The 18,831-nt window shown below is 36.4% G+C and overlaps 1 protein-coding gene across 1 annotated transcript in view; it reads left to right on the top strand.

The window, feature by feature from the left end:
* Positions 1 to 18,831, top strand: part of Radx (RPA1 related single stranded DNA binding protein, X-linked) — a 66,290-nt gene that overhangs the window by 41,397 nt on the left and 6,062 nt on the right. The window contains exons 12-13 of the mRNA XM_048335332.1: positions 4,373 to 4,660; positions 8,560 to 8,727. Coding sequence (XP_048191289.1) covers positions 4,373 to 4,660; positions 8,560 to 8,727 — 456 coding nt within the window. The remainder of the gene's footprint in view (positions 1 to 4,372; positions 4,661 to 8,559; positions 8,728 to 18,831) is intronic.

The following is an 18,831-nucleotide window of genomic DNA, read 5'->3' as shown; positions in this document are numbered from 1 at the left end:
GTATCACCTTCCTGTGGTTGTACCTACACTATCTCTGTAATCTTATCTGAGTATATTGGAAACCATGTATACTTGTATTAGAACTAGGAAATTGAAAGGGAATACCAAAATTGAGAGACACAGGGTAAAAAAAGAAAAATAACTACAAAAGCAATACTTGCAAAACTGTTTGGTGTAAGTGAACTGAAGACCTCATGGGGGGAAAGGGAAAGGGGGAGGAGGGAGGGGGGTATGAGGAACGAGGTAACAAACAGTACAAGTAATGTATCCAATGCCTAACGTATTAAACTGTAACCTCTCTGCACATCAGTTTGATAATAAAAATTTGAGGAAAAAAAAAAAAACAAAAAAAAAACCCAAAGTACGTTTTATCCATTTATGGACCTGTCAAAATAGAAGCACATGGTACAATAATTGATGATAGTAACAATGTAAAAAATAAACACATAAAATAAATAAATAAAATAAAATAAAATATTCCCATAGACCTCATTGATTTGTTTTGGTATACCTACGTAAGTACTTTGATCGTATTCACCTGCATTCACTCACTGTGTAGGCCCTCTTCCCTTCTGCCATTATCTGCTCTCCAAGAGGTCTTGCTTTACTTTTCTGCCATACAATTTTTCATTTTTGCTATATATTCCTTATTCAAAGGGATTTCACTGTGGTATTTTACACATGTATATATTAGAATTTATTCAGATTAACCTCCTCTATTGCCCTCTCTTTCATTATTCCCCCCTACATTGATAGTTTATCATACCCAAGTCCAAATTGTAGTCATCAAGAAAACAAACAACAAATTCTGGGGAAGATTTGGAGAAAACGGAGCCCTCATACACTGTTGATAGGAATGTAAACTAGTGCAACCATATGGAAATCAATATGGAGATTGAGATTCTTCAAAAATAATATCAATATATCACCTTATGACTCTACCAGTCTACTCTTGAGAATGTGTCTCAATATAGAGAGAAATACTTGCATTATCCATGCTAATGAAGCCCTATTCACAATATAGGCAAGCTGTATAATCAGCCGGGGTCCCTTACAACTAAGGAATAAAGGAAATATGGCATATATATGCCATGCAATATCATTCCACCTTAAAAAATGAAATTATGTTATTTTCAGGAAAGTGAATGGAATTTGAGCTCAGCTTGCTGAAAAAGATAAACTGAACTCAATGACAAATACTGTATGCTTTAATTTGCAATATCTAGAATGCACACACATATAGCACAATTGAAACTGTTGGCCTGTTTGAAGGATAAGGGAGAAGGAAGAGACGTAAAGAGATTATGGAGGATTTATACTATGGAAATGTATTGTCTGTATATGAATATGACATAGGAAACTCATTGGAAGTTCAGTCTTTGTCTCCAGTATGTTATTTCATTCATAATTATTCACTCTCACCATGGATAACTTTAATTCATTCAATGATGTATGTGTCTTTCCATTGTTTCTATAATATAAACAATGTTTATATTCATGCTTTCCCTTTGTAGATGAATGTGCTACAGGTATCATTTTAAAGCAAGTTGGTAACACTTAATTTGTTTAAAATGCATTATATATCATACGATCCAGGGATTCTAACTACATATTGGTCACATAAGGAACTATATTCTAAGACATTTCTTAAAATATTGTTTATAATAGGGAAAATTAAAAGCTAAAAATTAGCATAGAATATTTGTAAAAGTATATTTAGTGGTTCACACCTGTAATCCTAGCTACACAAGAGGCTGAGATCTGAGGATCAAAGTTCAAATCTAGCCCAAGCTGGAAAGTCCCTAAGACTTTTTCTTCAGTAAACTACTAATAAACTGGAAGTGGAGCTATGGTTCAAGTGGTAGAGCACAATCCTTGAGCAAAAGAAGCTCAGGGGTAACACTCAGAACCTGAGTTCAAGTCCTAGAACCAGGAAAATATATATATATATATATCATATTCATATAATAGTATTCTATATTGCAGTGATAGTGAATTACATGTTTGTTTGTCAACCTGATTATAACATAATCTCAGACATGTTTCATGATTGCTTTGTATTTTTCTATGTAAATTCAAAAGTTATTTATTTTGCCAACATTTTAGCAAATACCAGGTTTGTACTAAATATTTTGAAATCTACAAAGTTTAATATCTTATCTTCATATTCGGATAAGTTGATAAGATATACATTGAAAAGTTAATAAACAAGGCCATTACAACAAAGAGCAAAAGATATCACAAGATTATGGGTACCCTTTGACTTTTACAATCCTTTGAAAAACCTATTATATGCTTCCCCAAGCATAGACCTTCTCATTCAGTGAAATGCTCTGCGATTCAGGCCTTGTAGATCTTTCAGCACCCAACTTTTCCCTTTGCCCCATGTCTCTGTAAACCCTTACCTGCCTCTCTAATACATACATAAAATGCTCAAAATATTCTTTGTAAAGGATATAATCACCATGACTATTTATGAATATTTGTACTGTATCCTTTTTTACATAACAATCTAAATATAGGCAGCTACTTAAATCTTTTTTTTTTTTTTTTCGGAGACGCTTCAGAGAGCAATCTGATTTAATCGCGAGGGGCTTACAATATAATGATGATGACGAGGATTGAGCATAAGCTGGCGATAGGCTGGCAAGCTTGTACATCCAAGAGCAGCTCCCAAGGACCTCCCTCATGGGCCAACGTCACTTCCCATAGTACCGCCTTCCGGGCAAAGCCCGCGCAAAAAAGGGAGCACACATGCTCGCTGGCGCAAGGTGGGGGATGATCTCAAAGCTATCCCTTCTGGTTCTAGACCCAGAAGGAGATAGGTGTGGCTCACTTCCACACTGCCCCAGGGCTGTCTTGGGAGCGCTTTAAATCTTTTCTTATTAAAACATAAAGTCAGTGGAAATAAGGATAAAATGGGTAAGCGAGATAAGTAATCATTATAATTATAAAATACCAAAATGTAATTTTGCTGTGCTTTAGCTTAAAAACACCTGTTTCATTTAGTAGTATTCAAGCTAAAACAATACTTCTAGTTTGTAATTTTTCATTTTATTTTTACCAAACCCAGAACTCGAAAAATATTTTGTCACTTTCCTGATATTCTTTGGAAATGTTGCTATTCACTGCCAGTAACTGAATATGTCTCCGGTATTGACTTCATACTTATTTCATTTGTACTTATTAATTATGAAAATTATGAATATTTCATTGATATGAATAATTATAACCCCAAGTAACTAAAATGAAATTAAAGCATGATTCTAGAGGAATTCTTATAAAATATTTGTTACTAAATAACCCTTAATATTAACAATCAAATACAAAATATGTAAAGAGAAAAATTTTGAACTATTCCCGATAGGGTCTATCATATGATACTTTTCTATAATGTAGATAAAAGCATTGAATTTGTTTTTAATTGGATTCACTGTACATATATGCTAAATTGGTTTATGATAGAGAATAATCAAGAATTGAGGGGAGGGAGTGTGTGGCACAAACCTGTAATTACAACTACTTCAGAGAGAGATAGGAAGGTCATTTTTTAAGCCACCCTGAGCAAAAAGTAATGAGACACTATCTCACAAACAAGAGAGGCATGGTAGTACACATCTATAAAGCCAGCTAATTTGGAAAGTGATGTAGAAGGATCAGAGTCTCGAACCAAGTGTGATGACCCACTTTAAAATCCCCAGAAGCAAAAGTACCAGGGACATGATTCAAGTGGTAGAGTACTTGCTAGCAAATACAAGACCCTGAGTTCAATCCCTAGCACTACCAAAAACAAAAAGAAGTAGAAGAATTGAGGAAGTCTTTTATCTCAATTTATTTCCCTATTTGTTTTCCTGTGTTATTTATATGAAAGGAATGTCTTACCAAAATAACTGATCGTTTTGAAGGAAAAGAACTTTCCATGAAAAAGAACCTGTTTATTCATGCTACTTTTAACAGATTAATAGCATAGTTTTGTCTTAAGCTCAAATTTCACCAATAATGAGTGATCTTTGGAGTGTACCCTTGGCCAGAATTTAAATGTGCCTTGACTTTATCACGAAGGAAAAAAGCAATATTTATTTAAGAGCATTTGCAAAACATAGAAAAAGCATAAAGAAGATATTATAAATCTCCATAATTCCAACAGAGAAAACAAAAACAGTATTTGACAGTAAAAAAGATATATCCTAGGAAAGTGAATTTAGTTCATGATCCTCCATTGAATAGGAGTTTACTTTTGAAAATGCATTCGGCAATTTTTGCTTGTTTGATCTGTAAACTTGCTTAACTGGTCCTCATCAATATGTACTTGTTTTGAACAAAGATTAGCTTTATCCCTCCATTGAGCATTGTCTCATTGTGTCTTTCCCAGGCCAAAGAAGTGCCAATGCTGATACCACAGGGAATATCAGATTCATCAAGGATAGGTGGGAGAGTCAGCTGTTGAAAGAGAAAAGGCCTTGCTTAAAAGACCACTTGAAGTACAGCTATGTTCACCCAGAAAGTATTCCACGGAAATTCATCTTAGAACACAAAAAGTTTCTTACTCAGCAGTATAATTCTCAGCCTGCTAAGTACATACCACTGGAAGGAAGGCCTCCAAAACTTCAGGAATTTAAGAGTGCCCGGAGCCTTGGACACTTTGAAGTAACCATCTTAGGTAAGTCAGCTGTTGTTCTTTTTGAATTCTATTAATTTAAGCTAGTTTAAATGTAGATACTGTTTTGCTTTCACAATTAAGACACTCCCCCACACACATGCATACATCCATTAAGTGCAAGGGGAAGTTTTGTTGGACACAAATGAAAAGGAATGGAGCATTTATTCTGGAATAAATGAAGCTCTGATTAAGGAGTTTTCAACATTGATGAGTCCTTGCCAACTATTTGACACAAAAAATTGAGAATTGAAAGGACTTTCTGCCCATATCCCCTGCTTCTTTCCCAGTGCATCCAAACCACTGAAGGTAACTTAGAGAAAAAAGTGGAGACCTATCAAGCAAAGCTCCCATGAGAATGCATCTGTTTAGATTCCCCCCTGAAAAATCAAATTCCCAGGTAGATCAGGTTGAACAAACTGAAGTTATTGAGAAAACCAACCTTGTTTTCTAAGGGAAAATAAGCTGAATTTCTCAAACTAAGAAGTAGGGATATATTGGAATGCAATGGGAATATGTGGAAATGTAATAATGAAATACACCATTGTATAACTAATATAAGCTCATAAAAAACTAAAGATGTACCTATAGTACTCACAGAGATTTAAAGAAATAAAAAAAATATTTAAAAGCCAGGCACCAGTGGTTTATACTTGTAAACTTTGTGACTCAGGAGGCTAAGATATGAGGATGGTGGTTCAAAGCAAGCATGAGTAGGAAAGCCTGTGAAGTTCTTATCTCCAATTAACCACCAAAAGTCCAGAAGTGGAACTGTGGCTCAATTTATAGAGTACTAGCTTTGAGAAAAGAAAAAAAAGTTCAAAGACAGCCACCAGGCCCTGTGTTCAAGTTCTAGGACCCGTGCAGATACACAAAAAAATTAAACAGACTTATTTTGTTTCCGATAGGTGAATAATGCACACAGAATTATTCTAACTAAAATATTAACCAAAGCAATCCCAAGGCAAGGCAAACTTTTATTTGTGTTTCATAGGAATATCTTAGGACCAGGTCTAGTTATCTTAAAAATGAACTGAGGAAGAAAACCTATAAGCACATTAGCCTGGAAAAAGTGCACTTCATGGATTTTCCCCATTGATGCTACTATATTGTACTGGCCTGAGTTTTATCAAATTTTCCTTTATCCCCCTTTTTCTCTCTTGCATATTCTTCCCTACTTCATCATACACAGAAATGTGTATGTGCATGCAGGTGAATTTGTATAAAGTCCCTAAGAAGTATGAATTTCCAGTGATTATTAGAGACCTAAGTTTCATATGTTTCTCAGTGGACTGCATTTACTTCATCTGTTCAGGTGGTTTATCAACCTTAATTTTATATTGAGGAAATAAAAATTAAAACAAGATTCCCCATACATCACAAACATTAGGATGTAAACAAGAACTTCAATGAGAACCACAGAAATTGAACGTTTTTCCTCATTTTAGCATTTTACTGACTCATGGGAACAGATTAGACAACTGCCTTACATGTAATTATAAACATGTATGACTTTGTCTGTAAATCATCTGAAAGCAAGAATCAAATGTGTGGAAGTGGCTCTGAGGCTCACGTGGTAGAGCGCTATCCTTGAGCCAAAGAGCTGAGGGACTGCACTCAGGCCCAGAGTTCAAGTCCCAAGACTGACTAAATAAATAAATAGAATCAAATGTGAAGACAAAACCCTATCATTTTAGTCACCAGATGTAATTAATTATTGTGAGAAATATATCCTACCTGTTTTCAAAAATAGTTTACAGACTCACAAAAACGAGAAAAAAAATCATTTCTAAATAAAAGCAAATGACATTTTGAAGGGAACACAAAAATAACTCCTTTCAAATAAGCAAATTACTACTCTTTGGCAGTGATTTTTTTCTGAGCTTACTGGCAGGAAGATAAAAGGGAGCTTTGGGTTTTTTGTTTTGTTTCTGATTACACATTTAATTTTAGAGCTTAAAGTTATATATTTTCTAATTTAACCCTCTGGTTAGGTACAAGGCAGACCATGATTTAAAATCGTGTCTCCTAAATCTAAACATTTTTATTGCAGAGAAAACCAACACTCAAATATAGACAACTTATTTTTTTCAAAGTTAAAGTCTGAACACACACACACACACACACACACACACACACACACACACACACACTTGAAATTGCCATACAGAGAGAACAGAATAACAAATCAGTCTGTATCTTCAACTACAGTTTTCTGTTTCAGAGAATGAAAATGTCCTTGAGAAAGTTGATTCCTGCTATATATAATCATTATAACCTGTCGGGGGTTTTTAGCCCCCCGGGCTCTCCTGTCCTGCAGGAGGGACCGGAAAGCATGCCCCACGCGGATGGGACCAGGAATATCTTAAGCAGGCATTTCTGTAAAGGAGTATATTTTTATTGTATTATTTTATCATTTATGTGCTCTGATTTCTAATGATTCAATATATAGGGATAAAAATCTGTAAAACTAAGGCCAGAGGAGTTGCTTAGCAACAGAGTACCTTCCTAACAAGCATGAGGTTCTAAGTTCAAAACTCCAGTACTGACAAAAATAAATCCATATAACTAAGTAAATGGCATTGGGTATATTGATTCTCCTACAACATTGATGGAATGATATTCTTTGAGCATACAAGTGATAATGTATTGTATGGTTGATGGGTACATTTAATGCTATGTTTGCTTTATATCAAGACTGTTATTAAATTAATGATACATCTTAGAGTTAAATTTAGTCTCAGATCCAAAGAAATAAGATCACAACATGTGCACATTTAAGGGTTTTACAGCATTTCTGAGAGCTGTAGGTTAGCTATGCTTTTTATTATACTGAATTACAGTCCTTGGGAAATTCTAGATAACATAGTTATTTTACTTTATAAATGCCAAATATCAGTAAGCCTTCAAAAGATTTAACCAGCCTTTAATTGTATGTTAAATTAAGGCTATGGGATTTGATGTTATTTGCTCACAAAAAGCAAAGGACCTATATTTATGAATATGTTTGCAGCTTAACAGTGACTTTATTTACCCATCACTGGCCCACACTCATTACTTCAGAATCACAGGAAGGGATTCATAAAAGAAGCATTAAGGCTGTATACTCTGGGTCACCAAGTACACCACAAGAATAGGACTATTCAGGATAACACCTGAATTTCTGCATTGGGGAATTGGGTGGAAGTCATAGTTTTATAGTTATACTCTGAGGTTGTTTACCCTTGCTCCAGCCAGCATAGCCCCCTTCCTAGGGGCAATACCTTTAGCATGTGCTATCTACTGTATTTTGAAATGCCCTCCTTCTGATAACTTACATGTGCCTTTAATACTGTTGTATTTCCCAGAGAAGTCTTTATTTATCCTAGCTGATAGTGATCCACATGAAGACATGACAGCTGAAGGTCAGGACACTAATTGTTCTCTCTTTGCCCTTTTCTACTGCAGCCTTTTATTAGTTCTAATAGTGAATGTAGAAACTCTGTGTTGTGTATTTGAACACAAATAAGAGTTACTGCCATTCTTAGCTTTGCTAGAGTCCAGCAGTAGGAGGGCCAATAGTCCTTTCTGATCCTTCCACTGTCCCATCATGGCATCTTTCAGGAATCTCAGAAGAAACACTGTGCATGTCTTCATTTTTGTAACAAGGCTATCCTGTGGGAAGGAAAACATTTTGAAGTGTTTTTAGCATGCTGATAGGTTGCCATGAAGTTCCAACTCTTTCAGAGACCAGTGACATGTGTTCATAAATTGTAAGGCTGAGTTCAATCTCCAGTTTGTAAACAGTTCTTTCCAAGTCTGAAACTGTTTGGCACACATTATGATCAAACCAACAGACTTGGCCTTTATGAGTCCATATTAAGCTACTGAACTTAGAGTAATGTGTGCTTTTTCTCCAACAGGTTTAAACCATGAAATTGCAATTGATGTTGCATTCCTGCCCATGTTTTGCCCAGAAGATGTTCAAACATCTCAAGTAGACACATTATTGACCTGCATGAATTACAGCTGTGTATATCCACCAGCAACACCTGTCAATGCACAATCGCTGAGTCCCAGAGCACTAGCGGGTAAGACAGTATCGGTGTTCTTATCACTCAGAAAAATAATTATTATGTAAACAGTTGTACTCCTAAAACTTAACATAGTTTAACTAAAGGCTTATACTGTTAAATGTACTTTCTCCTCTAACTAAGGTGAGACACTTGATCTTTTTACCTAATATTTGTCTAAAATCATAATACTCTATAATGTAGTACATTAAAATTGTTTTCTAAATGATTATTCGAATGACATGCCATACATTCCTTAGGGACATCTAGGAGTTTATGATATAATCCCAACAGTGAAACTCTTCAACCAAGTAATTGTTATTACTGTTGCATAATATACCAGACTTTAAGTTATTTCTATACATCTAGCAAGTATCTGTCCAATTAGAATCATCCTGGTCACTTTCAGTTGTCAGTTCTCTTTCTTAAGCATGTGGTAAAGATCATAGCAGTTTTCATTGAGTTTATCAAAATAATACATAATGAAGGAGTCTAGGAAACTCTTATATTACTTCTATTATCTTGGTATTTTGTGGTGGGTTTTTCTAAGCTGATGAAATCTTGAGTGTATGTTGGTTTTGAACAACTTGTATGAGCTCCACCTGACAGTGGAGTAACTTTGACAATAATGGTTATGCAAACTGAATGTGAAAATCTACAATTTTGTGAGATGAGGTTTTTTCCCTATGGTCCATTTTAAAGAGTATGTATTACATTATGTGCAGTATTACAACTTCCTAGGCTTTCAGCAATCCCAAATTTCTTATTTAATGCTATAACAAGCAGCTTAAATATTCCTATTATTTCATATAACATATACTTTTCTTTTCCTTTGTATTGTGCCAGTCTTGGGACTTGAACTCGGGGCCGGCACTCTCTCTGAGCCTTTTATTCTCAAGGCCAGTGTGCTATTGCTTGAGCCACAGCTCCACATCCAGCTATTTTTTGGGGGATAGGATTAACTGGAGATAAGAGTCTCACTGAGTTTTGTTGTTGTTCTTTTGCCCAGGCTGCTTTTGAACCAGGATTCTCAGATCTTAGACATGAGCCACTAGTGCCCAGCTAATATTCACTTTTCTCACATAATGTTATATGTATATGCTGTTATTGATATAAAATATCAGGTCAGAGTTCTTAGCTCGTTGCTTGTTGCAGTGCCCATGTTCTTCCAGTCATCATTACCATGGTCACGTGACAAGCACTGGTACCAATCTGCCAAAGCAATTAGTACTTGGGCACGAAAGACAAGAATCTATAAGGGAAGAAAAGTGGAATAGTAACCCAAAGCAGTGGAATCCTATGTTTTTCTTGACGCAGCACTAATAACAATGTTAATGTCCATTTAATTTTGTGCCAGAAGTGCTCCTAGGCCTCTTAAATAGGTGCAAGTAATCCTATCACCAACATGGGTAACAGAGGTAGGATTTGAACACAGAGTTGTCTGACTTCAAACCTTTCTGTACCTTTCATGATTTTTCCAGGATGAAAGATTCAAAGATAGATATGGTGTCTTAATAAAGTGGTTCATACAAATTACACAGGATTCTAGATACTCACACACAATGAGACCAAAAGAAGATACTCTTTGGAGAGAAACACAAAATAATAATGCCTAAGTGCCCTTCATATTTATATAAAATATAAATATGAATATAAATATGCGCACCAAGATATGGAAACAAAAGACTTTTTGATGATTTTGTGTTTACCTTGTGTATGGTAAGGTATTCATATATATATATATATTTGTGGGGGAGGGTACAGAAATGAAGGGAAAAGGGTGGAAAAAGTGCAGTAGTGGAGCTCATTGAACACTGATGAAAGTAAACTAGACAACTCATGGTTGGAGTCAGTAGGGAGGGACTGGGGTAGAATGATAAAGAAAAAATAAAGTGCTCCATAGTATAACATTGGAGTAATATTTTAAACATTTTAAGAACTATTTTTAAAATTAAAATAGCAATAAATGTTAATAATTTTAAAAATTCAAACATCATGGATATATTCTAGGTAAAAGTAGAAGCTCCCCTCCTTGCATTCCCAGGTTAACACAACCTACCAACTCATTTATTTACTCTCTGGAGATAAACAGTATCTTTTAATCATTTTAAGAAATTATTTCACATATAACAGTATCTATTATATTTCTCTATCTCAAATATGCCACAATTGAATTATATAAAGTGATGATTCCATAAACAGCTGTTTTCCTCTGATAGTATATCTTGGACATTTGTCATATTAATATAGAGATATCTACCTTATTCTTTTGAATAACTATAAAGTACTTCCATGTATCTATGTAAAAATTTAATCAGTTCCCTTCTTATGAACTTTTATATTGCTTCCATTTTGTTCTATTATCAAATGGTAATATGACTAAAAATATATGTTATATGTATGTATGTATATATACACATATATACAAACTCTTTGTATACTTACATAACTACATCTGCTAACATACATTCCCATAAATGACTGACTCAACAATGTGTGCTGACCAGTCACAGTAGTAGTAGTCCATACTTGAAATTCTAGCTACTTGAGAAGCTCAGATCAAGAAGATTGTGGTTGAAGGCCAACTTTGGCAAAAAGTCCTTCAGGCCACCTTCTCAATCACTTGCTGACCATGGTGTTATACACCTGTCACCCCAGCTACGTGGGAGACTGAGATCAAGAGGATCAAAGTTTAAGGTCAGCCCAGACCAAAAAAGTTCACACGACACCATATCAAAAGAAAAGGCTGAGCATGGTGGTATACACCTGTCATCCCAGCTATGGTGGGATGCCTGAGACTGAAGGACTTAGCCAAAACATGGAAATGGACAAAACATAAAACCATATCTTAAAATTAACTGGAGTAAAAAAGGACTGGAGATGTGGCTCCTCATCGAGTATCTGCTTAGCAAGCATGCAATATTACACTCAAACCCCAGGACGGTATTGCAAAAAATATGTGTGTGCATCTAGAATTTTGGCACGTTCTATGCAACTGTTTTCCCAAAGCAGGAGTATAATTTTACTCACAAGCTTGTGAATGCTAGTGATTATTGCTCTTAGTAATCTTTGGCAGACTAATAAACAACAGGTAGCATAGTATTAATTTAATTTGTACTTGTTACCTATTGCTGAGCTTGAAAGTCTTTACAACTCTGGGGGTAGGGAGCCCATGTGTCTGTGTGTATTTTAGCAGCTCTGGGATTTGAAATCCCCAAAGCAACTCTGTGCCTTGCTAGGCAGATACTATACCACTTGAACAAATCCTCAGCCCTTTGTATTTATTTATTTATTTATTTATTTATTTATTTATTTATTTATTTATTTATTTATTTATTTGCCAGTCCTGGGGCTTGGACTCAAGTCCTGAGCACTGCCCCTGGCTTCTTTTTGCTCAAGACAAGCACTCTGCCACTTGAGCCACAGTGCCACATCTGGCCGTTTTGTGTATATGTGGTGCTGGGGAATCGAACCCAGGGCTTCATGTGTGTATATGAGGCAAGCACTCTTGCCACTAGGCTATATTCCCAGCCCTGTACTCAATTTATTTTTAATCTGCTCTCCTATTTATGCCCAAGCATGCCTGAATCACAATTTTACTATTTACACTTCTCACATAACTGGAATGACAGGCACATATGCTCAGATTTTATTGCTTGAAATAGGGTCCCTTTCTAATTTTTTTCATCAGGCTGACATTGAGCTACAGTACTCCCAGTCTCTGCTTCCCAAATAACTAGGATTACAGGAATGAGCCTCTATACCTGGCCTAGCTACTTAACAGTTATTCTTATTTCTGTGAACTTTCTAGAAGTTAAAATTAACCCTTTATGATACGTTACAAATAGTTTCACCAAGATTGTCCTTTATTAAGTGGGAGGTTTGCTTTGGTATGCTGTCATTTTACTTTTATGTACTCAGATATATAATTGTTTTTCATTTTGTGACTGCTCATTTTTTGTCATACTCAGAAAGGAATAATATTTTCTCCAATTCACTATTCTAGTTTTTTAATTCACTTGTGCTTTTTGTCATCAAATATACCTAATGCAAAACATATCATTATACTATTTGTATCTGGCTTATTCACTTAGCATAGTGCTGACAGGGTTCATTTATGTTGTAATAGATATAAGGATTTGATTCTTTTAATACCTGAATGATATTCCATTGTAGTATATAATGCATTTTGTTTGTCCATTCTTTTTAATTCTTAGTGGGAGTTTGGTTTGTTTTCTTAGTTATTTATTTTGCAGAACTGGAGATTGAAGTTAGAGCCTTCCGTTTGCTAAGCAGGAACTCTACACTTGAGCCATGTGCCTCATCCTTTGGCTTTTGCTTTGTTACTTAGATAGGGTCTTGCACTTCTGCTTCGGCTGGCCTTTGGTGGAGATCCTTCTACTTCTACCTCCTGAGTAGCTGGAATTACAGGTGTGAACACTACATCTGGCTTCCAGTTTTTTTTTGTTATTGTTGTTTTTATCGTTTTGATGTTTTTTAAGTGGTACTGGATTGAAGTTAGAGACATATGTTTCCTAAGCAAGCATTCTACCACTTGGTACATACCTCCAGCCTTTTGTGCTTTCATTATTTTGATATGGTCTATTGCTTTTTCACCAAGACTGACCTTAGAATAAGATCTTTCCGTAACTGCCTCCTGCAAAGCTTGGATTACAAGCACATACCACCATGCCCAGACTTTGTTTCCACATTTTGGCTCTTGTACATAATTCTTCTATGAATATTTGTTTAAAAAAACCTAAGTTCCTGCTTTTTATTCTTTTGAAATTATCTTGAAGTGGAATCATTCGATTATATGGAAATCTAATGCTTAATACTTTAGAGATGCAGGCATGTTGTTGATCTGCATTTTTTGTAATTTATTTATTAATTAAACACAAATTTTTGACAAGGTGTTGTGCAAAAAGGGTACAGTTACATAGTAGTGCAGTGTGTACATTTCTTGTGATATCTTACACCCTGTTTTTCTTTCCCTTCCCTAGGTCAGGTAAACATATATACAATACACAATGTACCAAGAACATATACAGTGGCCACGTGGCCTACGCCAAAGAAAATTCACCTAGGGCGTTAAATGTAATGTCGACATTAGACAATATGTTGACAGTAGTCTTATATGAACATACATACATAGATTTGAGCTACTGTATTCCACTGACAGGTCAATTTTTGACCTTTATATGTGGAGTAGTTGTTTGGTTTTAGTTACATAATGTTGGGTCGCTGACCCAATCCTAAGGGAAATACCATTTGACAAGCAGTTTTTGGTTTCACAGACCCTGTCTCTACTGTCTCTCCGTCACCCCATCTTAACAGTCATATATGCCCCTTTGTTTTCTGTGTTCTAGGCTTGTCTCACTCAACATTATTTGTTCAAGTTCTGACCATTTCCCTGCGAATAACAATACTTCACCATTCCTAATTGCTATGTAGTATTCCATTGTGTATAGGTACCATATTTTTTGGATCCATTCATCTGTGGAGGGGCATCTGGGTTGTTTCCATATTTTGACTATTGTGAATTGTGCAGCGATAAACATGAAAGTACAAATGTCTTTTTGATATCTTGGGACCTGCTGTTCAGGATAGATGCCTAGGAGTGGTATGGCTGGGTCATAGGGTAGGTCTATATTGAGCTTTTTGAGAAACCTCCATACTGTTCTCCAAAGTGGTTGTACTAATTTGCACTCCCACCAACAATGGAGAAGGGTTCCTCTTTCCCCGCACCCCCTCCAGCATTTGTTGTTGCCTGAGTTCAGAGTGTAGGCCATTCTAACTGGGGTGAGGTGGTATCTCAGGGTTGTTTTTATTTGCATTTCCTTTACTACCAGGGATGTTGAGCATTTCCTCATGTGTTTCTTTGCCATTTTTATATCTTCTCTTGTGAAGTTTCTCTTTAGCTCCTTTGCCCATTTCCTAATAGGTTTATTGGGCTTGGAGGGGCTTAGTTTTTTGAGTTCTCTGTAGATGACCGATATCAGGCCTTTGTCTGTTGCTGTGCTGGTAAATATCCTTTGCCATATCGTTGGCTGTCTTTCTATTTTGGTGGCTATGTCCTTAGCTGTGCAGAAACTTTTTAATTTGTAGTAGTCCCATTTGTCGAGTCTCTCCCCTATTTTTTGTGCCCCTGGGACTCTATTCAGGAAGTTCCTTCCTGTGCCTATAAGTTCTAGCATCTTTCCTACTCTGTCCTTCAGTAGTTTCAAGGATTCAGGTCTGATATTGAGGTCCTTGATCCATTTTGAGTTGATCTTGGTGCATGGTGATAGGCTTGGGTCTACTTTGAGTTTTCTGCATATGGCTGCCCACTTCTCCCAGCACCAGTAGTTGAAGAGGCTATGTTTATTCCACTGTATGCCTTTAGCTCCTTTGTCGAATATCAGCTGACTGTAAGAGTGTGGTTTTAATTCTAGATCTTCAATTCTAATACATTGGTCTTCCGGTCTGTTTTTATACCAATACCAGGCTGTTTTTGTTATGATGGCCCTATAGTAGAGCTTGAAGTCTGGTATTGTGATACCTCCTGCACTGCTTTTTTTTTGCCTAGAATTGCTTTGGCTTTTGTAGGTCTTTTGCTGTTCCATATGAATTTATGGATTGCTTTCTCTAGTTCAGTGAAGAATATAACTGGGATTTTGATAGGGATTGCATTGAATTTGTATAACAATTTGGGCAATATGGCCATTTTCACTATATTGATTCTGCCTACCCATGAGCATGGGAGGTCTTTCCATCTCCTTGTGTCTTCTTTGATTTCCCTTATTAGATTTTTATAGTTCTCATTAAATAGGTCTGTCACGTCCTTGGTTAGGTTGATCCCTAGGTACTTTATTCTTTTTTTGGCTACTGTAAATGGAATTGTTTCCATAATTTCCTTTTCTGCTGGTACATTGCTGGTGTACAGAAAAGCTGCTGACTTTTGTGGACTGATTTTGTATCCTGCTACTTTGCTAAAATGGTTTATTAGGTGTAGGAGTTTGGGGACTGAGTTTTTTGGGTCCTTCAGATATAAGATCATGTCGTCTGCGAATAGGGATAGCTTGATTTCTTCTTTGCCGATGTGGATCCCTTTGATGTCCTCCTCTTGCCTTATTGCTATGGCTAGGGATTCCAGCACTATGTTGAAAAGAAGTGGGGAGAGTGGGCATCCTTGTCTTGTTCCTGAGTTTCGGGCGAATGATTTAAGTTTCTCTCCATTTAATATGATGTTAGCTGTTGGTCTGTTGTATATGGCCTTTATTTTTTTGGGAAATGTTCCATCTATTCCTGTTCTCTCCAGAGCTTTTAGTAAGTATGGATGTTGTATTTTGTCAAAGGCTTTTTGGGCATCGACTGAGATGACAATGTGATTCTTGATTTTAGTTCTGTTTATGTGGTGAATTACATTGATTGATTGATTTACAGATGTTGAACCGTCCTTGTGACTGTGGGATGAAGCCTACTTGGTCATGATGTATAATTTTCTTGATCAGTTTCTGGATCCTGTTAGCTAATATTTTATTGAGGAGCTTTGCGTCTGTGTTCATGAGTGATATTGGTCTGTAGTTCTCTTTTTTTGTTGGGTCTTTGCATGGTTTTGGAATGAGTATGATATTAGCTTCATAGAATGAGTTTGGGATTTCTCCCTCTGTTTCTATTTCACGGAAGAGTTTGAGGAGTATTGGTATTAGCTCCTCACTAAAGGTTTTATAGAATTCGTTGGTGAATCCATCTGGGCCTGGGCTTTTCTTTGTTGGGAGGTTCTTGATTACCCCCTGTATCTCGCTGTAAGTTGTTGGTTTATTTAGTTGATTTATTTCTTCTTGGTTCAGTTTGGGCAGTTCATACTTCTCTAAGAATTGATCCATTTCTGTAAAATTATTGTTTTTTAGTGAGTAGAGGTTCTGGAAATAGTTCCTTATGATTGTTTGAATATCGTGTATACGTGTAATTTTTCCGGTGGAGTCCCTGATTTTACGTATATGAGTCTCTTCTTTTTTTTGTAAGTCTTGCGAGGGGTCTGTCAATTTTATTTATTTTTTCAAAGAACCAGCTTTTAGTCTTATTTATGTGTTGAATGGTCTTTCTATTTTCAATCAGATTTATCTCTTCTTTAATCTTTGTGATTTCTCTCCTCCTAGTCATTTTAGGATCGATCATTTCTTGTTTCTCCAGTTGTTTTAGTTTCATCGTGAGGTTATTCACCTGTTCTGCTTCCATTCTTTTAATGTGAGTGCTGAGGGCAATGATCTTGCCCCTCTGTACTGCCTTAGCTGTGTCCCATAGGTTTCTTTGTGATGTATCTTCATTGTCATTGTGGCTTATGAATTCGTTGATTTCTTTAATTTGGTCTGTGGCCCAAGTGTTGGATAACAGTGTAGGGTTTAGCCTCCAAGAATGTGTATAGCCTCTGTGGTAACCATTGTTATTGAGGGTTACATTTATTCCACTGTGGTCAGATATAATACATGGGATGACGTCAATACTTTTGTATTTGCTGAGGTTCTTTGTGTGGGCTATGACATGGTCTATTTTGGAATATGATCCATGGGCTGCTGAGAAAAAAGTGTATTGGGTCTCTGTAGGGTGGAAGATTCTGTATAGATCTGTCAGATCCATTTGGGATATGGTGTTACTTAGGTCCTCAGCTCCCTTGCTAATCCTCTGGGTGTTGGATCTGTCTCTTGGAGTTGGATCTGTCTCTTGGAGAGAGTGGGGTATTAAAGTCACCCACTATGATTGTGTTTGGGTCTATCTTGTTCTGTAGTTCTGTGAGAATTTGCTTGACATATGTAGGGCATCTTTTGTTCGGTGAGTGTACATTTATCACCGTGATGTCTTGATTCTGGATTTTTCCTTGTATTAAAATGTAGTGACCTTCTTTGTCTTTTTGAGTTGATTTTAATGAGAAGTCCAACTTGTCTGAGATCAGGATGGCTATTCCTGCCATTTTGGTAAGTGCATTTTCTTGGAAGATCTTGCTCCATCCTTTCATTCGGAGCCTGTTTTTATCCCTTGCTGTAAGGTGTGTCTCTTATAGACAACAGATGGCAACTTTTTGTTTGCGGATCCATTCTGCCAGTCTGCTCCTCTTTATCGGAGAGTTTATACCATTTATATTCAAAGAGATGAAGGATAGGAGTGTTTTTTCTCCTTCCATTTTCTTGTTGGGCTGTTTTTCCTCTTTTTTCTTTTTCCTTGTCTTTAGTGAGCTGCTCTTTCTGTTGGGCTCTGGCTATTGTAGTTTCTTTCTGTTTCTGTCTGTGTGTCCTGTACGATTTCTGTTGAGTGGGATTCCCCTCTTAGAATTGCTGTAGGGCTGGTTTTTTATTCACATACTCCTTTAGATCCTCTTTGCTATGGAAAGATCTGGTTTTCCCCTCGAATATGAACTCCAGCTTCGCTGGATATTTTATTCTAGGTTGGCACTTGTTAGCCTGTAGAACTTGGATGGTGTTCTTCCATTCTCTTCGCGCGTGTGGAGAGGTCTGCTGTTATTTTGATCCTCTTCCCATTGTAATAAATTTCTTTCTTCGCTTTGGCTGCATTCAAAATTTGCTCTTTATTCTTGAGATCTGAAATCTTGAATATTATGTGCCTTGGCATGGCTTTTCTGGGGTCTGGTCTGCCAGGTGTCCTATAGGCTTCGATTACCTGGATGGGGTCCCTTGTGAGATTGGGGAAGTTTTCTGCAATAAGTTTATTGAAAATATGTTGAAGCCCTCTGCTCTGGTATTTGGCTCCTTCTTCTATTTCAATTATGTGCAGATTATATCTCTTGTCTTTGTCCACTAGCTCCTGGATGAGTCTGCCCTGAAGCTTCACCGTTTCTTGGAGTGTGGTAATTTTCTGGTTCTTATCAGCTGCATCATCGTCCAAGAGAGAGATTCTGGATTCAATATGGTCAATTCTTTGTGATGTGGAGTCAATTGCGGAGTTTATGAATGTCAGAGAGCTATTTATGGTTGCCAGATCAGCTCTGATCATGGAAATTTCTTCCTTTAAAGAGTTGTATTTTAAATCTATTTTTTCATGCATTTCACTTCTCAGCATGGTTAAGGTCTTTTTTAACGAAGGTTTGCACTATATCCATTTTTGCTTCCATTTCCTTCTTGGCTTCCT

This window comes from Perognathus longimembris, chromosome 28, assembly GCF_023159225.1.
Source record: "Perognathus longimembris pacificus isolate PPM17 chromosome 28, ASM2315922v1, whole genome shotgun sequence".
NCBI lineage: Eukaryota > Metazoa > Chordata > Mammalia > Rodentia > Heteromyidae > Perognathus > Perognathus longimembris.
Note: the sequence above shows the minus strand (reverse complement) of the source record. Positions and strands in the feature narration are given on the sequence as shown.